Source organism: Rutilus rutilus (assembly GCF_951802725.1).
Source record: "Rutilus rutilus genome assembly, chromosome: 13".
NCBI lineage: Eukaryota > Metazoa > Chordata > Actinopteri > Cypriniformes > Leuciscidae > Rutilus > Rutilus rutilus.
This window is the reverse complement of record NC_140218.1, coordinates 33,168,806-33,193,846: the sequence shown is the minus strand read 5'-3', so window position 1 is coordinate 33,193,846 and position 25,041 is coordinate 33,168,806. Positions and strand designations below refer to the sequence as shown.

The 25,041-nt window shown below is 37.8% G+C and overlaps 1 protein-coding gene and 1 long non-coding RNA gene across 3 annotated transcripts in view; both read right to left on the bottom strand.

Moving 5' to 3' along the window:
* Positions 1–14,546, bottom strand: part of LOC311301868 (alpha-2,8-sialyltransferase 8E-like) — a 36,429-nt gene extending 21,883 nt beyond the window's left edge. Inside the window, exons 1-3 of one of the 2 annotated variants that reach the window (XM_084427240.1) lie at positions 14,353–14,546; positions 4,484–4,561; positions 4,300–4,395 (exon numbers count right to left, since the gene is read on the bottom strand). In XM_084427240.1, the coding sequence (XP_084283366.1) occupies positions 4,300–4,395; positions 4,484–4,561; positions 14,353–14,462 (284 nt within the window). In that variant the 5' untranslated portion in view covers positions 14,463–14,546. Of the gene's footprint in view, positions 1–4,299; positions 4,399–4,483; positions 4,562–14,352 lie in introns of both variants that reach the window. The other variant, XM_084427239.1, reaches the window with a different exon arrangement.
* A 2,707-nt stretch (positions 14,547–17,253) lies between these two features.
* LOC311302744 lies at positions 17,254–21,749 on the bottom strand. Its single transcript, XR_014629659.1, has 4 exons — positions 21,615–21,749; positions 19,760–19,835; positions 19,527–19,619; positions 17,254–17,577 (listed from the first exon to the last, which is right to left on the bottom strand). It is a non-coding gene; the product is annotated as an uncharacterized lncRNA (long non-coding RNA).
* Positions 21,750–25,041: the final 3,292 nt, after the last annotated feature.

The window sequence follows — 25,041 nt, the reverse complement described above, 5'->3', positions numbered from 1 at the left end:
ACGAAGACAGTCTTTTAATTCACCCAATTCGTCACTAGATTTTACTACGACAGCATTCGTTTCTACATTGCACTCACCAGCAGCCAAGACTTGGGTATCGCATGAATAAGCTCTTGCCCTGGCCTGGCTTGGGCGTTCTCCTTCATCAATCCAACGCAATGCCTTGCTGCGGATGTTTAGAAAAGAGATGTTAGAATTTAGCCTCACCAGACGTTTCAATTCTCGACGAAGCATATTATCTCGAACACCCTCGACGAACTGGTCTCTAATCACAAGATCCGGGTTAGGGATACCTCTAGGGTCTTTTCGCTTTACAACTTCTAATAACGCCATGAGGGCATGTGAGAACTCCCTCAGAGTCTCACCGTCACGCTGTCTTCGTTGAAAGAACAATTTTTGGGCCTCTATATAGGACTGTGAGCATCCAAAATTCTCTACAAGAATAGAAAATATATCTTCAGGATCACTGCGCTCTACAACAGGGCGGAACTTAACCTCAGCTTTAGCTTCACCATCCAAAAGGTCGTAAACAAACAACGCCTTCTCTGTTTGAGTCATAAGCCTACCACTTAAACATTGTTTAGTCTCTTCAACCCAATCCTCCACCCTAAGAGAATCCCGGGAAACATTACCCGAGAACCGAGGGGCTTTACGCTCCCGAGGAACATACAGAACGCCAGCCGCACTAGAAGACCCTTCTCCAAAGCCCCTAGGCCACGGACCCCTTGATCGCTCTTCTGTTTCTCCGCGAAGCCGATCATTATCGGCTTGCAGCTGTTGAACTTTCTCATTTAATGCCCTCAATTCCTCTTCTGTCAACATACCTTCACACCAGAAAGGAAAAGGAGTGGAAGAAAACCACAAAAAAAACCACACAAAAAAAACAGGAAACTAAGCTACTGCCTGTTACCTGTAATAAACCACAGCACACTAATTTCACGGGACTCTAGTCGATAGGGGTGTAAGTCCAAGATTCTTCTTCTACCAGCCACTGTTTTCCCACAATATAGTCCAATTATCACAAGAGCTATTACACACCAGCAAGCAACTACAGTCTGCCGACTGCGCCGAATGTGGCCATACGTGACTACGCCACTCCCACTTATCTGAAAGGTGTGGGAGAACCTATTTACCCGCCAGATTAGAGACTTTCCCCGCGCTAGTGTCAGTCAAAATGAAACAAGCTGGAGGCTGATGTGCAAAAGCGATACAAAAATAGTTTATTGACAATCACATTAAAATTGTATTTCCCTCTTTTTGTTTCTTGTTTATTACCAGTACTACTAGGTCAAAGACTACGACTATCGGTTACCATGGGTCCACAACATATAGCAAACTATAGGGAATAGATGGGCAGCACGCAAATCCTGGTGAAAAACGGGGAACCACTTTTTTTTTAACAAACAATTTATTCTATAGGCCTACTATGCTACACTTCCACAGCAAACGTGACAGAACGGCATTAACTTGTGTGTCTCCCACGACAAACCACAGCATTCCCAATAAGAATCACAGCAGCAAAGTGGTCACCTTATCACATCCAAGGAGTGCCCGCTGTCCACCTCAAATCCCGAGTCAAAGCATAGGCTGGGATTTACACATACAAATAAATTAATAATGCACATGAAGAACAACCAAGAGTAGGTAGCCTACTGTTGTGGTGGATTACCCCACCATCTTGCACAATGCCCAATCCCAAAAGAAAAAAACAACCTTTACAACTGCCCTCTTAAAAAGAGGAAGTGCACTTTTCTCCCAGCACTAATAATTCATAGACACGGCATGATACAAAAGCTAAAACACATAATTCACAGTATGGGAAAACAGTGGCTGCGACGTCCTACAAAATCCACAATCCTACAAGAGAAATTAAAACACCTTTATTCAGTCAGGCAGTCCTAACTCATTCACTCCTATTATACAATATTATACTAGCAATCACACATAAGACTAACACTTAACACATACAAGTAATAAACTAAACACTCACAATCAACGGGCCTCGAGGCCAAAGGGCTTCTAATGTGCGCGGCTCCGTCACTGAAGCCAGACCCAGAGAAATCACGGGCTACACACAATAAACGCGCATAAATCATTGCCAAACTAAAATATGGCTACAGCTTAGTAAATCAACAGGTACCTACTTTTACGAGGAGATCCGCCCAAGCACACACTGCCAGTTCAGCATTTGCGATGCAGCTCCCAAAGCTTATCTGTTAAAGGGCAATAAACATAAGTTTCCCAATCACGCTGACCAGGGCTACCGTTTCAAACACTTAAGTTATCCTACGCACCTTGGTGGGGAGACAGTATCTATGAAACCGGTTAGTAATGCTTCTGTTCAGTCGCCAGTTACGTTCTACAAAATAGCTGAAGTACATACCAGTGATAAAGCCGACGTTGTGTTTATATGTTGCCGCATTTTGGGCCACTCTCCACAATCACTGCACACCAGTGCACAAATCCCGCATGTACTCGCTGAAAATCTATGAAAACCAAATTTCAAGTAAACACCATATACTGTGATAAAATAAACAACTAGCAACGTCTACCAGCAACACCAAACAATTCGAGCTTACCGCATTTCCACTCCTGTCCACTCCCCCTGCCTGACAGCTGAATCCAATGCGCTATTCTACCCCAACGGACGTCATCATTTATGCTGCGTGACTCTGGGTAATGAAGTCCCACTGGCTACACTAACATTATTTTTATTGTCATCACCCTCTTTCTTGAATGAACACAAAAGGAGATATTTATATTTATTTTTAATGTCTGTGCTTTTTGGGTGCCACTTTATATGAAGTGGTTGAACTACTTAGATTGAAATAAATAATTTGATACAATGCACTTACGTGTACAATACATACATGTTTTTACATTGTACAAATATAAAAATATAAAAAATCTCTGCATGTAATTACAGCTGTAATGCATTTCTGTAAAGTTTCAAAATGTTGACACTTCCCTTACAACTTAAGCTATAACCATACCACCAAACCTGTAATACAACATCAACACAATTACAAGTACATTGTACTGAACCTTTTTTTCCCCCACCTTTTTATTTACATTTTTTATTCATCACTTTGAGAGTAAAAAAAATACCCGTGGCTCCTGACGATTCAATGGGGTCTTATGAAGCGAAATGATCGTTCTGTGCAAAAAACATTATTACCTGTAATCCACAGGGGATTGAGCAAATGAGCGCATTCATGACAGTCAGTCTGCAGTGCAAGCTTCCTGACGCATAATGAATCTGTGAAAAGTCAATCTTCACGATTGAGATCACGCATAAACCGCATTTCCACCGAAATTACCTGGAACTTTTTTTTACCCAAAGGGTAGGACTTCATACTGATATGCTCGAACCTTGAACGCAAAGCATAGAAAAGGCCTGTGTTGAGGGGAGAATCAAGACCTAAAAGTACGCGTTCTTCAGGTCGATCGCTGCAAACTAATATTGGTGTTGCATCTGAAAATGTGTTTCTGCGTCAACATTTGGAACGGTGGCTGGTCATGGGCCCGGTTCAGAACTCACAGGTCCAAGATTGGCCGTAACCCACTGCTATTCTTGGGTACAATGAAGTAAGGGCTGTAAAACCCTGTCTTTGTAACAACTGGAGGGACCAGCTTGATCGCATTCTTCGCAGTAGGACTGCGATCTCCACCCGTAAGACAGGAGCATTGGAGTTTTGCACATAGGTAAACTGTACACCCCTGAACTTGGGGATGCCAAGCGACCTGAAACGCATAGCCGAGTCTGATGGTGCGAATGAGCCAGAAGGACGGGCTGGGGAGCGCTAGCCATAACCCCAGACACCGCACCAATGGGGCCAAAGAGACATACTCGCAGACAGTGGGGCAGTGATATTTATACAGGCCACAGTCCCACCCCCGAAAGTTCCTGAACTTTGAAAAAGTACTACTTTGCGAGCAGGAATTTTTACCCAGAACTTCATTTAGACCCTGGTTCCTCCGGTGGAAACACACCAAGTACCAACCCAAAGTCCCTAGTTCCAGGGGAAGTTCCTGCGGTGGAAACGCGGTTATATATCCACCTTTTTTTTCAATGCAGAAGTAAGCTATTTTCTGTGAATGTGTGAGACTAAAGGGGAAATAACGAGAAGGATAACAAAGTGCAGTAAATGGTCAAATAAGTAGCTGCCAATATGCTGAAGGCAGCACCTTAGTAGCTTTTGAAATAGAGTCAGTGTGTGTTGATGTGTGAAATGGTGAATAAATTCATTGATCAAGCATGTTTACATGAGAGAAAGACAGAGAGGAAGATCCACTCACCTATTCAGCTCCTTTTGGGTGATATTGGACTTGTATGGGCAGGTCAGTAACTCAGAGACTTTCTCAGAGAAGCTCGTCATATCAGTACTAACATTACTGCTATCATAAAGAATGAGAGAAATTATCTGTAGGATGTTAGCTGTCAATTGATGAAAACATTGATATAATATGAAATTGGACTGACCTTGATGGAGTGATGATGGAAAATATCTTACGGACTGTTGTGCAGTGCAACTGTGAAACATCTTCTCCCGTCTCATCTCTCATGAAAAAGAACAACAAACATCTCACAAACACACTCATAACAATATTAGACTAAATTAAAGGGATATTTCACCGCTGGAAAGATGAATGTGTATTTAAATTGGGTCATTTATGTAGTAGAAATGAGAAATTATTTTAGAAGTAAATTTTTGGCTCATGTGGATGAAAGACAACAACTCCCAGAATGCACTTGCTTCGCTGCCCAACGAAGCCACTCCCAAGCCACGCCTACCGGTTACAGAGGGCAGTATCGGAAGAAATGATACAACTAGGCTACTAGCTGACTCGAAACTGTAAAGACGCCGTTTTATCGTGAGATCCCACCCCCTATGGGCAGGTTGAGGCGTAGTCTCTAGCCTCTGGCCAAAAAAGCCTCCGATGACACAAAATGACGATTTTTGCATCATCTGAGGTTTTTTTCCAGACACACAATACAGAAATCTCTCATCGGGGACATGAGGGAGGGAAGCACGGTCATTCGAAAATTCTACCGGGTTTCTACTGATACAAAGCTTAATGCTAATCGGTGAAGTATCCCCTTAATATTCCTGCTAAATGCAGTTTTGAAATGGTGGTCTGTAGAGCTTAATTTAAAATGGAAGAAGTTAGTCAAGGGTGTAGTGTAGGTTTACATTTAACACTGGTAGGGACATTTTAATTTAATCAAAATATAAATGCACACTGTGTTCGTCTGATCAGTGAAATTGCCTCTTACAGTTGATCAGTTGTTCTTTTTTAGAAGTGTCTAAGTATCCGTCTACCTTTTGTAGAATGATTAAAATCGTCCAGACAAGCTGGATAAGTCTTGGTTCTGCAGCTCAGGTTGTTTTATAGAGCATTAAAGTATTTTTCTTCATTTTAATTTCATAAAATGACTAATAAGTAAAGGATCATGTAGCTACAGGTAGCTGATCATTATCATAAAGTGAAGTTTCTGGACCCTGATGTGGGGAAGATGTTTATTTGATTCAATTTTAATATTAGGTGTGATTAATCACAAAAACCAGTGCGATTAATTACCTAAACATAATCGAGATTGTCATCATATCAATTTTAATGTAGAAATTTAGACAATGTACAAATAAAGAAAATAATTGTTTAACCTGAAATTATTAAATTAAAAACTATTTTAACAATTAACTTATAGACTATAAATGTATTATTTACTGGCCCCATGGGATCTTAAAAGGATAGTTCACCCAAAAATGAAAATTATCCCATGATTTACTCACCCTCAAGCCATCCTAGGTGAATATGACTTTCTTCTTTCAGACGAACACAATCAGAGTTATATTAAAAAATATCCTGGTTCTTATCCCAGTTTTATAGGAGTTTTGGAAGCCCAAAAAAGTGCATCCATCCTTCATAAAAGTGATCCATATGGCTCCAGTGGGTTAATAAAGGCCTTCTGAACCGAAGCAATGTATTTTTGTAAAAAAGAAAAATCTATATTTATAACTTTATAGACTAAAATAACTAGCTTCCGGCAGACGGCCTACGCAAGTCGACTTACGCCAAAAGAGTAACCCCTGGCACGATGTAGGAGTAGCATAAGCTTTGACGCCTCTTACGGTTCAGACAAATAGGGCTGGGCAACAAACACAACCTTCTCTTCTCTTTCTCTTTAAAAATTCTCGTTTTAGGCTTCTAATTCGTGACCGGTGTTTTGTTTTGCTCTATCCATTGCGCTTCTGCAAGTGTCAGATCAGGAGTTACTCTTTAGCTGTAAATCAATGAGTACGGCCGTCTGTCGGAAACTAGTTATTTTAGTCTATAAAGTTATGAATAATATGGATATTTTTCTCACACAAACGCATCACTTCGCTTCAGAAGGCCTTTTTATTAATCCCCAGAGCCGTATGGAGAACGTTTATGATGGATGGATGCACTTTTTTGGGCTTCAAAATCTCACCCCCCATTCACTGCCATTATAAAGCTTGGAAGAGCCATGACATTTTTAATATATCTCTGATTGTATTCGTCTGAAATAAGAAAGTCATATACACCTAGGATGGCTTGAGTGTAAGTAAATCATGGGTTCATTTTCATTTTGGGGTGAACTATCCCTTTAAGACAAGCTGCACATTTCAGCCATCTTTTCCGATAAATCTGTATTGTCTTATTCCAGGATAAGTTGTAGTGTTGCACACGTTTTACTAGGCTGCTTGCAAAGCTGAAAATTAAATCTGTAACACGAGATAAAATGAAAATCTGTTTTGGTATCTTGAAAGAGTGTTGGCAGCAACAGTGTGTTGTGCTAACTGTACTAATATCTAGGGATGCACCGAAATAAAAATTAATAAAAATAATAAATAAATAATAAATTCAACACTCAAATAGCTAAAACGGAGTTGCACAAACAAATTGCACAAACAAATAGCTAAAACTGAGTTTTTTATAAAAACTTTTTAATAACGGTCCACAACCACCAACAAACAAATTGTCCAATTTTTTTTATTTCATCCACCTTTTTCCAACAACCCATGGTGTTTTGAGCGGTACAGAGAGGCCATATTTTTGTGTCTTGGAAACGCTCCAGTTACTAACCAAAAGGCTTCTGTTCTACGCTTATAGCACAGTATATTGTTCCCCAAATCGCGTTTTTACGCAATGTTTCACGCAACGCTCCAGATATTAACGTAATCTTGGTTCCCTGAGCATTCCCTTTCTAAACGGTCTCTCACATTGCGTAAAAACACACTTTTGGAAGTGATATACTTATATAATATATATAATGATTGTGCTAGAGCCTCAGCAAAGACATTCCGGACCACGGGTGCTGGACAATCAAGCGGACAAGATCCATGCCTGGAAGGCAGGGACAACCAATCTCTATAAAACCTAGAGAAGGTAGACAGCAAAGACCAGCCGGCTTCCGCGCCAATATCCCCTATGGCGACTCCTCTGGTCCAAGACCAGGAGGAGGCCATTTCCCTAGTGGAGTGGGCCCTCACTCCAATGGGGCATTCAGAGCCCACTGAAGCATAAGCCAGGGCTATAGCATCAACTATCCAGAGGGATAATCTCTGCTTCGTAACTGGCATCCCTTTAGAGCAACCTCCGAAGCACACAAAGAGCTGCTCTGATCGGGCAAAGTACGCGCCATGCTCATCATCCGAGTTGGGGAGAGCTAAGAGAGTTAAAGGGGTGTTATAATGCCCCTTTTACAAGATGTAAAATAAGTCTCTGATGTGCACAGAGTGTGTATGTGAAGTTTTAGCTCAAAATACCCCACAGATAATTTTTTATAGCATGTTAAAATTGTCCCCTTTTGAGGGTGAGCAAAAATGTGTTGTTTTGTGTGTGTCCCTTTAAATGCAAATGAGCTGCTGCTCCCGGCCTCCTTTCAAGAAGAGGGCGGAGCTACAACAGCTTGTGTCCTTAGCAGCTTGCAGACACGCACCAAAATGTCAGAAACTGTTCTTCCTTTTATGTTCAAACCGAAGTCGAACAATGATGGTGAGACTCAAGAAGAAGTGACAACATGTAGAATGCAACAGGACGTTTATGAATGGCTAGTTGATTAATGTATTTAGCTGATGTGGAGTTATCTATCTTCAAGTCATTGATTAGCATATTCTGTCATGATAATCTATAAATCGCTCGTGTGGGAACTGTTGTAAGATGCCTACAGAGTGACATGCTATTGCATTTGTGTTATGTACTTTATTGCAATAAATGTGAAAAGATGGATGCGACAGCTTGAGCAAACTCCCAAATGTGCTCTACTACAACAACTCTTCCTCTTCTCATGGACCTTTGTTGCTTGTTCCCGGGGGTGAGGATTATGTACATTTTAGGGTTTGTGATATTACTAACCCAGGAGGAAGTTTGTGTAGCCCCTGTGGGATTACAAATTTAAGAATCTGTTTAAGATCTGCTGATCCTACATCTTGACATAACATCAAATAAAAAAACAAATTGAAGTACATTGAATTTAGCATTTAAGGTTATGATGATGATGATTTCAGCTGTTAAAGGTGCAGTAGGACATCTGGGAAAATGCTAACTTTAGCCTGATAGCATTAAAAGTGTACGTCCCACCCTCCCTGCAAATCGCCATCCAAAGCCACGCCACCTGAAAGCATGAACGCAAACAGCCCAGAAGGCCGGAGACAATGTTACTGCAATACATCATGTGTCATTCACCACTGAGAAAACTTTATACCAAATTTAAACAAATTCTTAAAAACAGAATTAGATGCAGCAAGTTTTTGCTTTGTTTAGCTAGCAAAACTTGTCATTGTGTAATAATATTTCTTGCATGCCAGGGGTTCCACGATGAGAGTCAGGTTGTTGTTGCTGCTTGCCTGTCATTCTCGCTCTGTCTGCACAGCGTACGTGAGCGGGCTAATGACTTATTATATTTGCCTGAACAGCCTGTGTAGTGGTGTGTGTAAACACACATTGACCGACAGGGAACTCATGCTATAGGACTGTTTGGACCGAACACAATGATTGAACGAACATTCTATGGCCCTACGCCTTCCACAGACAACATATATTTATAAAAATACATTTAGACCACTTAACAGAGTGATTGCTGGATATGAGGAGACTTTCAACCAGCATAAAAAAAAAAAAGAAAAACGTTTCAGCAGAGAATCACCTACGGCACTTTAAGAAAAGTTTCCAGCAAGAGATTCCTACCAGTCCTGTTCTCTTTATTGTCAAATGAGTCTGATTACTGAGACTCTCACCTTGGAGCTCCAGTCCCATTCTTTGAATAGTTATGCTGATATGATTAGGACTGGTAACACTCTAGAGTCTGGGGCGGGTTCCTATACCTTTATACTTCATTTGCATGCTTTGTTTAAGGTCGTCAGCCAGGTGCTTTGTCTCCATTTCTAAGCACTGCCCACTAAAATCTATATAACCTACATTAAACACTGCCTTAGTTAGACTTGATGACTGCAGCTACCAATAGCTCGTGTTCTCAAAGAATCCTGCTGAAGATACCAATTTCCTACACCCTATCAGTTTTTTTTTTTTTTTTGTAGTTCTTAACTCTTGTGTTGTGTTCAAAACCCTATAACACTTGACCGATGTTCCCGGTCAAAAATGACCGGCCTATAAAAAGTAGCTTATAAATCACTTGTTATGATATATCATCACCCAATATTGGATTCAATCTTTTTGTCAACTTGTTGTCTTTCAATTAGGACTAGTTTTATATTTCTATTTGCATCTGCTTAATCGTAGGCCTCATTTATCTGAGAGTAGGCATCTAATTTTTTGAGTAAAAAAGTATTATTTTTGAAATATTAAATAAAATATGAAAAATCACTCTAGTCTACTTTAATGTTTCACCAGGAAGTTTGTTTTGAAAAACTTTTATTTTGTAAAAATTGGCACAGAGTCACACATGTAGTGTTCCTGGTCAAAAATTACCAGCTAACAAAAAATACCTTACAAATCACTTGTTATGCTATATTTTGTGTGAATGTCAGATGATGTCTGGTTAAATGATCATGTTTGACGCTATGCTGAGCAAACATAAGCTATCCCTGTTGCTGAGAGCGATTGATTTATTAATAATTTTGAAAATGAAGTCCAAGTGAGATCATTTGATTGTAAGAAGGGCAAAAGCAAAGAAGGGTAAGTGAGAGGACCAAAGACATTATGGGGATTAAAACACAGAAAAGTGCCAGTATCCATGGACCTTTTCAAACCGTGAAAAAGCCCTGCACTTCAGCCAATAACAGACAGGTCTGACTCGGGTGCAAAACCAATCAAAACTTCCAGTTTGCTTTGACATTCAATCACTGGCACTGGCGTTTTGAATCAGTATCGATAACGTTTCAATATTTTAGTGAATGTAAGTGACACCAATGCATTCGTTAATTATAGCATTTTATATCACAATACTGTATTGAAGTCAATAGCAATTTCCTGTTTTGTTCTATTATAGCGCCAAAAATGTTTTAATGTGTCCTCATAGTGACATTGATACCAATGATACATGGGTGTGTCAAATTTGGTGAAAATATCTCATTTCGTTTTGAGTTATAGACATTTATATGTATAAACATATAAAAAATGACCAACACCTGACTTTGTTTGCATTTTCTTGCCACTTACTATTAATATTTTGACATTTGGGTATTAGTATTTAGCCAACGACCCATGTTTCCAAACTTCCTACGGTGGTTTCGTCTCGATCGGTCTAACGGTTTAGAAGATATTGGCAAATGTTTTTTTAAGCGCTAAATTACAATGCTACAAAAACAGTAAGGCGAAACCTAGCATGTTTGGAATCTTTGGACTCGGCAAGGATTCAGAAACCTAAGGAGATGACTCGTGTGAAAATAAGTCAACCACACCTAGAGTTATAAGCATTTGAAAAATAAATTTTACCACCAGGTGGCGCTGGTTCGAAACTTCTCAGGCTCCTTCAGGGCATCGTATTGATGACCCATACCGAGTTTCGTAACGATACGTTCATGCGTACATAAAAAACCATAGACAGTAAAAGAAATGGACACAGCGACCCCATAGACTAAGCAAATCAGAAGCACTCACTTCCTGATGGCTGAGCGTACTGCGCAGACTCAAACTGAGCTTGATGACGTAGATGTGACGTGAGCAACCTGTCTGACAGTTGTAAGTCTTCTAGTAGCTGTGCCAAGAGAAATCTGAATCATTCCCTTCCGAATCTTGCGGAGAGCGTGAGGTGGAGGTGTCCATGAGCTAGGAGCAGGAGCAACTTTATAACTCTCTATGGGCTTCTCCCTTGACTTTATCGGACTTTATGCCTCCACGTCCCCCCGATTGACTGCGAGCTTCTCCTCCTGTCTATACAGTAATTTCCAGAGAGACGCGTGGTTATGATGCAATCGTTAGCCTATTTTTACAAAAACTGCTTCTAACGTAAGATACAAGGTATTTTCGTGTTTCTTTAGAAATAAACAATGGACAAACAGAGTCTTTAAACACCTCAGATGTAAAGTTATTCGCTGTCAAAGTGACGCCAAAATGAATGGGAGTCAATGGAATGCTAACAGCAGGTGATGGCTTGTTAGCCAATGGCGGCCCCCGGGCATGGTACGCTTTCTGGGTGCTGGATTACCCCCCTGTAAAATACAGCATTTTAGTACAAAATTCTAAATGCCGACGTCCAAAATGGCCGATATGGGAACATTGGATATTAGTCAACTTGGCATGATGCCCTGAATCTAACGAAACCACTTATGATTTTTGGACAAATCGTTCAGAAGTTATAAGCAAAAATAGCCATTTTTCTTATATCGCCGAAACGCAGCATGTAGCTTCAGGTCATGCTTGTGAAGACATGTACCAAGTTTGGTCTGAATACGATAAAGCGTTGCGGACATACAGCCTTAAGTCTGTTTTCACAAGCGCTACGTAAAATTAGTTTGCGCGGTATTCGAGAATTTGACGAATCAACTTCAGTCAATCAATTCCTTAACTTTTTGTCTGCATCGTCTGAAGAGGATCTGGTTTAGTTTTCGTGAAAATTGGAGCAACCGTCTTGGAGGAGTTCGGAAAAAGTAGGTTTTTCTGAGAATTCAAAATGGTGGAAAGATTTCCATGACAGAAAATGACGTCATAGGCACCCAATCGAATCGTCTTGAGCCACGTAATCAGAGGAAACAAGATTTGTGTTTCTACCCTTTACAGTTCAAAAGTTATTAGCATAAACATGAGTTTTGGACAGTTGGTGGCGCTAGATGGATTGAAATTTGATGGCTAGATTGATCCAAATTTGCTATGTTTACTGTTCAGACTGTCTTATATCAGTGTGCCAAAATTCATAACTTTCCCGCAAGCGGTTCTATGGGCTGCCATAGACTTCCATAAGGAAGAAGAAGAATAAGAAGAATGCCAACGATTTCAAGAGGTGCCTACACAATTTCAGTGCTTGGCCCCTATTGCATGATTCATTTGTCAGTCATATATGGGTCAATGACGTATAAGGATTTTCGACAGGTCAATTTTAAAATACAAAAAATAATAATATCTGTTGCAATTGTTCAAACATTAAGGATGTTGTGTACACCTAAATTCATTAAAAAAATTCAATTTAAGTGATTTTAGTGTTTTTTCATCTAGATGAATTGTCCGTAGCCTTAAAAAATGTCATGTGGTGCGACTGTGATTTATCTTAAAATTAATTAATTTCCTTAACATGCTTAAACATTTTTTTTACAAGTTCTTAGTAATTAAAGTGTTTAGAAACCAAGTTTTGCATTTCTTTTGAGTTTTTGTAAATAATGATCTCGTTTTTTGTTCTATAATTTCCGAGTTGCCTTCTTAAATCTAGTTAACAGACTTACTTTTCCTGTAAATCACATAAAACTGATATAAATGTTTTAAAAATATCATTTACTAAAGCATACTGTATCAGTGATTTATATTTCAGCCACAAAAATAAGATATTTTATTTTACATTTAATACAGCGATTGCTTTTATTGGTCGCACCAAATGATAAGTGGTCGCTCCAAATGACACGAAGACCTTATATAGTTAAAAATCTATTTAAAGAGATCAATGAACAATACATTTTATACAAAAAAATTGATTTAAACCAGATTTCATACAAATTTCACAGAATTTTCCTGAACATAAACTTAAAAAAAAAAAAAAAAATCACATCAAAAACACAAGTGCACCATTTCTTTTAACTTGACTTAGAATTTCTTTCTAACAAATAATAATGTAATAGATATAAATTATTTCATAAAATTATTGTATACAGGTAACATTTGGGGTCAATAGTTTTTTTAGGTCATACCACATGACATCCAAATTTGGCAACTACATACCAACCATTACAAAGGTTTATTTTTTTTCCAATTTGAGAGAATTACAAACCTGCTTGCTGCTTCCATGGGTCCTTGGTAAATTGGTATATGATGTAACGTCCTGTGTTTGAATAGTTTTCAACATTAAAGTCCCAAAATGGTAGTTCCTTGATGGTCACACCACATGATATTTCATAAAATGGACATCATCGGACAAAGTTTGTTTGTATATTATGATGGAAATATAAATACAAATGCTTTGAATTTTTTTAAAGGATTACAAAACATTTTGGAAATCATGCCAAATAGTGCAGAAAATAAATTTGAATAAATTCAGAGTAATTTCAAAGACGTTTTCAAAACAGAAGTTATGGCCGGACGGTCGCACCACATGATGTTTTGACACTTTAAATAACAAAAAAAATAACAAATAAGTAAAGGTTTTTGATGAGTTAAAGTGAGTACATACATGGGAGAGGTACTTCAAATATGCAGTATCTTTTTATGCATTTAAACCCGTTTTTGCCTGAAAAAATGCAATCGGACGGAAAATTTAGGCGTCACGTCATTGACCCATATGCATGTGAAAGTGTAGTTTGTTACCAATGGCAGCACAGCTCGTTGCTCTGTCAGCACCTTTGTCAGGCTAAGTAGCGATGTTGAATACTATTTTTCTTTTCAACTCAAATAAAATGAAAAGTAGACTGCCACAATTTAATACTCAAGAAGAAAGTAGAAAAAAATGAAGAAAAATTGTAGAAAAATGGAGCGAACTAGCTAGGCAACATTCCACATAGTTTGTTAAACCAAGCTTTTTAACTTCTACTAATTGTATTTGGGCAGAATTCGTAAACCAATGAAAATTTAAAGCATTGAAAATTATATTGATGGACAAAACATGATTAAGTATCATAAACTTTTGTTGATAACAGAGCTTCTTGTTTGCAATAAACGAAAAGCCGACGGGTTCCCTTTTTGTTGACTGAGATTGCTATCATCTGTAAAATCATTAGGATCACTTACCCAGAGGTGTTGTGGTTCTTGTAATAGACCAAAACCACGCAATTCAATATGATTAAAACAGCAAACAGCCTCAAGATCCACTTAATATACGCCATATTCCTCTGTAACATTCTCTGTGTAAGGGAGGATACAGGTGCAGTTTTCGGAGAGAAAGAGAGAGAGGGTTTTTTTTTTAACCTCTCACAGAGTGTTTGGGTCAGAGATGGGTGGGGTTAAGTGACGTGACTGAATTTGGTCTTCTTAAAACTGTCTTAGTACATAAAGCCTTTTCTTTAAGGTTTTCTATGGTTGAAAAAAGGCTCAATATATATATATAAATATAAAAATAAAAGACGTGTTTTATTATTCAGAGAGATGTTTTCTTTTGGTTAAGAAAATCTGAAAAATAGCTAAATGTGATTGGAAAAACAAATATTTATTTTGCCAAAACATGCTACTTTTCTAGTGAAAGGAGTTACAGAGATGAGCTTTGCAACATTCACATTGTTTTCAAATAAATCGAATCAACATTGAACTAAGTTGAGCTGAATAATGACAATATTGTCTTTTAAGAGTGAAAATTAATTTAATTTAGTAATTAAAGAACTTTGCAACTGTTATGTTCTTGATTATTACTGTAAAGCTGCTTTGAAACAATCAGTATCCTATAAAGCGTTATTATAAATGTGACTTTTGACTAGATCCAGATCAATTAACATTTGGATTCAAAGAGTATGTTTGAAATCATGTCAACTCACACGATATGAAGTCTCAAGTCATATTAGTCGCCCATTATGAAACGTTTTATTTTACATGGTGCAGGTCATCTCGTGGGACTCGGCATGCTAAGATCACCAGATCAAAAGTATGAATTATAAAACTATTAATTTTTTAGGGGTAAAACATTTTGATGAAGAATGACAAAACCAACCAGTTCAAAGCACAATGCATGGTAAATATCAAATGGTTTTAACAAAAGACTGGTCCAGTCAGTCTGTTTATCTGTACAAACAGGTTTAAAAAGCCGTCCATCAGCCATGTGATGTAAGACCACAAGGCATGCAGAGAAATTGCCTCAACATGACTTTTACTGTATATTTAACTGCATACATTTAACCTTTCAGTTAAATTCATGTATGCGTATCCAGGTGTGGGTTTATTGTTAATTTTGAGACTGCAGAAGTCATTACAAGTTGCATTTTCAGTTGAATTGGGGGAAACCACTTGAAACATTTGTTGCGTTGAGCTATTTCAATTACCTTTGTTTGATTTGTTCATTGCAAACATCTGAAAGTCTGTACATTTTGCCCGTAAACCTGATTTGCAATGGGGGTTGAATAATTTTGATTGAAACTGTATGATACTATCTGCAAAAGTTTAAGTTCTAAACAATGTCAAAAAAATTACATTCTTACCAAAAAATCATTTTTTTCGTCATAAAATCTGCACAAACCTATTTACTGCCTTGAGAACCATTCATATGGGTTCTGGGAGTAGGTGGTTAAATAATGAAATGTTCATAGGACTCACAGGACAACCATACCCGGTCTCCCCCTCCTGTGTGTATATATATATATATATACACACACACACACAAATTGTTTACATAATATGTGTGTACATATATTCGTATATTTATGTACATATATAAATATATATATAAATATATATATATATATATATATATATATATATATATATATATATTGTTTTATGGTGCTTACCCACTGAGCACAGACACGTCCAAACGACGTCATTGCAACGTCTTTGTCGAACGTTCAGAAGACGTCCACTGAGTAGCCAGAATGAAAGTTTTTATGACGTCTTTTTTAGACGTCTTTTTGACGTTCAATGTTGACGTCCAAGTGACATAAAAAGTCAACGTTCAAAAGACGTCCAATGAAGAGTCAGCTTGAACGTCTTTTTTAGACGTCTTTTTGACGTTCACTGTTGACGTCCAACTGACATAAAAAGTGAACGTTCAGAAGACGTCCACTGAGGAGCCAGAATGAAAGTTTTTATGACGTCTTTTTTAGACGTCTTTTTGACGTTCAATGTTGACGTCCAACTGACATAAAAAGTGAACGTTCAGAAGACGTCCGCTGAGGAGCCAGAATGAAAGTTTTTATGACGTCTTTTTTAGACGTCTTTTTGACGTTCAATGTTGACGTCCAAGTGACATAAAAGGTGAACGTTCAAAAGACGTCCAATGAAGAGTCAGCTTGAACGTCTTTTTTTAGACGTCTTTTTGACGTTCACTGTTGACGTCCAACTGACATAAAAAGTGAACGTTCAGAAGACGTCCGCTGAAGAGCCAGAATGAAAGTTTTTATGACGTCTTTTTTTAGACGTCTTTTTGACGTTCACTGTTGACGTCCAACTGACATAAAAAGTGAACGTTCAGAAGACGTCCGCTGAAGAGCCAGAATGAAAGTTTTTGACGTCTTTTTTAAACGTCTTTTTAGCGTTCACTATTGACGTACATAGTGAACGTTCATTAGACATCTCTTTTAAATGTTGATTTTTGATGTCCAAGTAACATCTTTACAATATTGTAAATGAAAGTTTTCACAACGTCATTTCAACGTCACTTACAGACGTCTAAAGAACATTCATACAAAATTTTAAGATGCACAAACGAAATTAGCTTTACTATTAGCTTTATTAAACCATGTTTTGGTCATCAAACAGGCTTTTGTTCCAAGGTTGGATGACAACATGGTATTCAATAAAACTCATTCTAGTCATAGTAAAAGCAGTGTGCAGAACTACTGCTTTAAAATTGTAAATAATAAATTAATACCTATCCCTTTGATGCACCTGTCTAAAACATGCAAATACTTTTTAGTAGCCTTATATTTTTGCAATTGGAAATAAGTGACATCTGATTATTGATTAAAAAAAAGCAAAAATAGTTTGAAATGACAATTTTTTTCCATCTTTAATGAGGTTTTCAGCAAATTATGAACAGGCTGATAAATAAAACAACTCTAATGGTTACACTGAACTGCCAAGTGAACAAAAAACAAATTACTCCAGACCAAGATTGGGGGTGGGTGGTTGGAAAGGGGGAGAGAGACATAAAGTCCCCTAAACTAGAAATAAACACACGCGCCTTACAGTACTCATGTAAAATTCCTCATTATTTCCACCCCTGTATGCCCTCCACGGCACGTTTAAGATGTTCTGCTGCATGATGCTTGATTGTAGCCTCTGTAGCTTCTTTATCCCATTTTATGACTGCAGCTGCAAGAGTTGAACAAAAACAAAAAATCCATAAGTAACATTGCAAGTTAACATACAATATTTTTATACCGGCTCATTGTTTACAAGCGTGGAGGAGGATTGTTCAAATTTATTGTATGTTGAATGACATATTTATGGATTTTTGTCAGTTTATTTAAAATGGTTTGTATTAGTCTTCGCAAGTTCACTTTGTAAACAACGGGGCGGTACTTCTGCCTACGTCCAGCATGAAACTGCATTGATTTGGACTTCAACAATTTGGTTACCGTTGAAGTCCATTGTGTGGAGAAAAATCCTGGAATGTTTTCCTCAAAAACTTAATTTCTTTTCCTCTGAAGAAAGAAAGACATGAATATCTTGGATGGCATTGGGGTGAGTAAATTATCAGGAAATTTTCATTTTGAGGTGAACTAATCCTTGAAGTGGCAATACTACAGTGACCAATGGTGACTGGTGTGGTATATGGCAGCAAACAAATGACTGAAAATGGGTTCTGTAAACTCGCGTCGCTGTATGTTAGGAAGGTGTAAGACTGCAATAGACAGTGGCCTTGGGTGACAAGATATTTAAGATAGCAATCATGAATTGAGAGAGACTGCATATAATAAAATTTCTCAAGCACAGCCCAAATGTAATGCTTTTGGATACTATAACTTCCATTTTAGCAAATACTAGATTACTTGTAGATGAGTTTAGAAAGAGGTAATCCAGTGAAGTATCCAGCTCCAGCGTTATCAGTTCTGCTGTCAGTACTGGAGAAATTGAGAAAATGCACTTACTATTTATTAATGAAATATAGATGTTATCTTGCAAATTCCATCTTTGCCAGCCGTTTCTATACGAGATAATATTAAATCATCTGTCTATGATGCATTTTTGATATTTGCAATGCAGAAGAGAGTTGTTGTAAAATGCAGTCTCTACTGTTGCATTGCGGTTACTTGTTTGATAATAAAAAAGAGCTATTTAAGTAAGGGATAATGTAAAGCAAGGCGGATGTTATAGCGAATACAACCCCGCAGGCTGATGCGGAGGGGTCTTGAATCTGCCTGAAGTGGTTGTATTCGCTATAACAACCGCCTCGCTCTACATTATCCCGCTTATTACATGGCTACCCACCAAATAAATTAATAATTTGACATAAAAAATTGATTTAAAAAGGAGTTTATTCATTTAAAAAGGATTGTATTGCTTCTGCTAAAGAAAATACTCCGTTACGTCTCTACGGTTAGAATCCTGCGTCTATAGCAAACCTGTTTTTCATGGCAACGTTGTGTTATACTTAGCAGATGTGTTATCAAGAAATAACACACCGCTTTCTACATTAGAGTTCAACCAAGCCATGTAATAATGGACAATAATTTCGAGCAAGGGACGCTGTTTCCAACTTCAAGGTGGCTTATGTGTGTGCGCACCGAAACCGACCGCAACTAGACAAGGAAATTATATTTTAGGCTTTGTGTGCGCATTTAACCATCAAATACACAACAAAATATGTCAAAATGACCGGATTGGAGAGTATTCACTTAAACAGTTCATATCTTAAATTGGTGTAAATAGTTTGGAGAAAAGGGGAGATTGGTATTATTTGATCTGCATTCAGTCTAATAAACCTTCTGATGATGGCATCATTAATGTGAATCAAACAAAAGGCAAAGAGAAAATACTCACAGCCCTTGAATGATTAACTTTGTCTTGATGAATTGTCTTAATGCTTACCCTCACTTTTGTCTATCTGAGTGCTTTTAATTTATTAAAATAGAACAATGTAAAAAAAAAAAGTAAAAAAAAAAGAAATTAGTTCATTGTGTTTTTAAACTTTATGCATGTAGCATGTGCTTTTCAATTTGCAATTTTTTTAAAAGTTTGTTCAGTAGGTTACCAGTTTAAAAAGTACAATTGGGTATCATTTTATTATAATAATACTAACATAATTTGTGTACCTTTACCTTTCAAAAGTTTTAGTCGTCTCCAGAGGCAGTTTCTGCTTCTTCACCTTCCCCTTCATATTGAATTTTGCCATCAGCCGGTTGGTAAAGAGCCTGAAGAAACAAATTCACCATTTAGAAATTACATGTGTGTGGTAATCTACAGGAACTGTAGCATGGGTGAGAGTGCCAAGAGTGAATTAAAGAAATGGGGGCATGGGACACTGTTGTTTTCTGGAATCGATTAAACAAACCTCTTAGAAGTGACCATTTGCTCTGAGAAAGACCTCCCAGAGTATCTTGAGATTGGCCTTTGAACATTTTCAGAATCTGAAAGACAAAATTTGTCAAATATTACTTTATTGTTCGTAATAGTGGATATAGCTCTTGTAGCAAGTTGTGTGCCCATATAACTCGAGCAACCCCAGTGCAGAGCTCCTGCCTCTGTTGTACTGAGCGGACAGTGTAAAGATATCTAGGCTATATACTTCTGGCAAGGGCTGCACGATTTGGGGAAAATGTCATTGTCATTGGAATTATTGAGGTCAATATTGTGATTGAGATATGCAATCACGATATAATAAACAAATGGTTTCATGAGTCAACTTGCTTGGTTCTCAAGGAAAATGCACACACAGATTATTGATGATAATGCTGAAATGTGTATTTCTCGACTCAAACTAGCAACAACAACTTAATTATTGATAATACCTATAATGATCAATAAGCCATTGATGACTGGATAAAAACTCTTAAAACTTAATTGTAGCTAAGAAGACACACCTAAGAAGACTGCTGACAAGAAATGTATACACACACACAGACACAGTATATTGCTTTTAATTTATTTAGCATATAGTTAACAAAATAATACTAATATAAATGAAAGTCAAAAGCCCACAGTCATACCTGGAAACAAATCCTGTTCAAATAGGATATATGGGCCATTCTACAGAATTGGTTTAAAGTTAAACAAATTTTTATGCAAGCAAATTTTATAATATCCAATGTAAACATTTCTAGTAATTGTGCAGTTAATCATCATATTGTATTTTCAGACAGGTTTGGAATATTTATCCTCTCCCCAAAATTGTGACTAATGAAACACAATAATATGAAAGTCAACAACAATTACAATTTTAACTATTCCAAGTGTAATTTTTCCTTTGTAAAAAGCATAAATTTTATCATACGTATTTCAAAGTTAAGGATTCATTAGTATTGTCTAAAAACATTCATATTTCGTCTCAAGCATATATATTTTATGATACATTAATATAGGGCGTATACATTTTAATTTGCAGTGTAATAGCATACATTTAAAACATTGCATTTTATTTAAACAACATATTTCATGAACATATTTCAGCAGATTTTTACTCATCTCAGTATTGCAATATAGTTAAGGAAAAGCTAAACTATAATAGCGTTACGTTCATGTAAAAATAGCATGTTGTAATTGTAGTAAACGAGCATCTGAGCCGTTCATTCACGCATACAAACGCGATTCATATTAGAACAAAGATATTTACGTTTGAATAGCGCGCGCTTTCAGCGGGTGATTAGCAGATAATGAGTTGCCATGAGAACGACTAACGTCTCTCTTTTTATATAGATTACATAAACAGAATATTCTCTTTCGTTTTGAATTAGATAATTAAAAAGTAAACACTTAAATTATTATAAAGATTACTCTTGACAGTGTGTATTTGCTGAGTTTTGCTTACGTTTAGAGACCTGCTCCAGAAAAAAAGTTCATGTAGAAGGAGAGGCAGAAAGCACACAAAAGCATAATGTTTTGTTTCGATTGTAAGTGGACACATAAAAAAGACATTTTACAGTTTATTTTTCCATATTTCAAGTCTGTATGACCATAAATGACGGAGTATTTTAAGTCTATTTTGCTGCTATGTGAAAAAAAAAAAAAAAAAAAAACAGCAGAACGCGCGGGCGCATTTGTCGACTTTTCGGTTAATGTGCCCGCGCAAATTGCCGCAGTTTTAAGAAGTTTTTCAAGGTATTAGGGGGCATGTGTGACTTCCAATTCATCTGATATCATCTCTCAACTGAATAACATATTAAATTAATTTTTTTTTAATGTTTACTTACCTGTTTTAGGGTTTTAGTCCAATTAAGGCAGTGTCTCTCTCCACGTGTCAGCAGCCTCTTTCATCGGCAGGATACTTTTCCTGGTGACTTTGCAGTGTGACGTGCGATTCTTCTTCTTTGATTTTTTAACGGCGGTCGCAAACTGTTTTAGTGCATTACCGCCACCCTCAGGTTATAAATGATCTCTGGCTTACATGCTATGTCATTATACGAAATAAATAAATAAAACAAATGATTTTATCCAGCTTGGTAGCTCTTAGAAACTAAAAATAAATATTACATTATTTTATGGCCTGATGATTTATTTAATATTTCTTTTAAAATCCCTCCCATGCCCTAAATTTTCCTCTTCACTATGCTATCATATTTATTACACATCATAACAATACTCTGCTGATCAGGTACATTGCAATTATTACATAAACCAGTATCATGCTTCCCTATTAGATGCAGAGTTTTGTTTGGTCTAGTGTGCCCTAACTGTAACCTTGCAATGATTTCCCCCTTCGTACCCCAACTTAAGGGTTTATAAACATAGTTCCCCTCCCTTGTTTCCTCTATTCTATTGTTCCTGCCACATTCTCATAACTTCTTTCTTTATTATCGATTTAGCTTCTGATTTTCCTTCTTTGCTGTATATTGAAATATTTTGTGCTAGGGTTAGGGTAACCCTAACCCTAACCCTAATCTCACACATACGTATTTGCTATATTTGTTCATCAGTACAGGATTCTGTGTCCTCCAATGACATCAGGACATTTTGTGATGAGATATATGTGCTAAATCAACATTGAATTAGGAGTCTTTACAAAAACAAAAATACACATATGATCCCACTCCAACATTTTTTATATAAATCTGTAACATTTTAGGCCCTTTGTGGGCTCAACCCTATTTGGAAGATCCAGAGAATCATGAAGCGTGCTCTGCACCACTTGATAGTGGGTTGTAATTCTACTGAATTGCTTTTAATGCTGGAAATGTGCATGCACTGTGCAAGTTTGAGCACACATTCACATCCAAAATTTCACAGTTTCTATTACTTAATCCATATATCAAATAAATAATTGATTCATTTTAGAATGATTGCATAATATCAACTTATTATGCAATATCATTTGCCATTTTCATAATAATGTGATCATTTTAATTTTTTTATTTACCAGTATTTCGTATGACTATTTGTCAAAAAACTTTTTGCATTTCACAATGACACATTTCAGATTGGTTCAGATACTGAAATAGTCTTCTGTCCAAAAGGAGTCCTGGCTTTCTTGCACATCCATACATATCCACAGTAAGGGTCCCTATTCAGATGTTCGATATTAAACCAAATTTGCACTTCCACAGATGTCCAAAGGGTTCCCTAGTCAGATGTTCAGATTTTGAACCAGTTTTGCATGTCCACAGACATCCAAAAGAGTCCCTAGTCAGACGTTCAGATATTAAACCAGTTTTGCACGTCCATAGACGTCCAAAAAAGTCCCTAGTCAGACGTTCAGATATTGAATCTGTTTTGCACGTCCACAGACGTCCAAAAGAGTCCCTAGTCAGATGTTCAGATTTTGAACCAGTTTTGCACGTCCACAGACGTCAAAAAGAGTCCCTAGTCAGACGTTCAGATATTAAACCAGTTTTGCACGTCCACAGACGTCAAAAAGAGTCCCTAGTCAGACGTTCAGATATTAAACCAGTTTTGCACGTCCATAGACGTAAAAAAGAGTCCCTAGTCAGACGTTCAGATATTAAACCAGTTTTGCACGTCCATAGACGTAAAAAAGAGTCCCTAGTCAGACGTTCAGATTTTGAACCAGTTTTGCACGTCCACAGACGTCAAAAAGAGTCCCTAGTCAGACGTTCAGATATTAAACCAGTTTTGCACGTCCACAGACGTCAAAAAGAGTCCCTAGTCAGACGTTCAGATATTAAACCAGTTTTGCACGTCCATAGACGTAAAAAAGAGTCCCTAGTCAGACGTTCAGATTTTGAACCTGTTTTGCACGTCCACAGACGTCAAAAAGAGTCCCTAGTCAGACGTTCAGATATTAAACCAATTTTGCACGTCCATAGACGTAAAAAAGAGTCCCTAGTCAGACGTTTAAATATTGAACCTGTTTTGCACGTCCACAGACGTAAAAAAGAGTCCCTAGTCAGACGTTTAAATATTGAACCTGTTTTGCACGTCCATAGACGTAAAAAAGAGTCCCTAGTCAGACGTTTAAATATTGAACCTGTTTTGCACGTCCACAGACGTCCAAAAGAGTCCCTAGTCAGACGTTCAGATTTTGAACCAGTTTTGCACGTCCACAGACGTCAAAAAGAGTCCCCAGTCAGACGTTCAGATTTTGAACCAGTTTTGCACGTCCACAGACGTCAAAAAGAGTCCCCAGTCAGACGTTTAAATTTCGAACCTGTTTTGCACGTCCAAAGACGTCGAAAAAAGTCCCTATTCAGACGTTCAGATATTTAACCAGTTTTGCACGTCCACAGACGTCCATAGGGGGTCCTAGTCAGACGTTCAGATATTGAACAAGTTTTGCACGTCCACAGACGTCAAAAAGAGTCCCTTGGCAGACGTTCAGATTTTTAACCAGTTTTGCACGTCCACAGACGTCCATAGGGGGTCCTAGTTAGACGTTCAGATTTTGAACCTGTTTTGCACGTCCACAGACGTCCATAGGGGGTCCTAGTTAGACGTTCAGATTTTGAACCAGTTTTGCACGTCCACAGACGTCCATAGGGGGTCCTAGTCAGACGTTCAGATATTGAACAAGTTTTGCACGTCCACAGACGTCAAAAAGAGTCCCTTGGCAGACGTTCAGATTTTTAACCAGTTTTGCACGTCCACAGACGTCCATAGGGGGTCCTAGTTAGACGTTCAGATTTTGAACCTGTTTTGCACGTCCACAGACGTCCAAAAGAGTCCCTAGTCAGACGTTCAGATTTTGAACCAGTTTTGCACGTCCACAGACGTCCATAGGGGGTCCTAGTCAGACGTTCAGATATTGAACAAGTTTTGCACGTCCACAGACGTCAAAAAGAGTCCCTTGGCAGACGTTCAGATTTTTAACCAGTTTTGCACGTCCACAGACGTCCATAGGGGGTCCTAGTTAGACGTTCAGATTTTGAACCTGTTTTGCACGTCCACAGACGTCAAAAAGAGTCCCTAGTCAGACGTTCAGATATTGAACCAGTTTTGCACGTCCACAGACGTCCATAGGGGGTCCTAGTCAGACGTTCAGATTTTGAACCAGTTTTGCACGTCCACAGACGTCAAAAAAAGTCCCTATTCAGACGTTCAGATATTGAACCAGTTTTGGACGTCCACAGATGTCCATAGGGGGTCCTAGTCAGACGTTCAGATTTTGAACCAGTTTTGCACGTCCACAGACGTCAAAAAAAGTCCCTATTCAGACGTTCAGACATT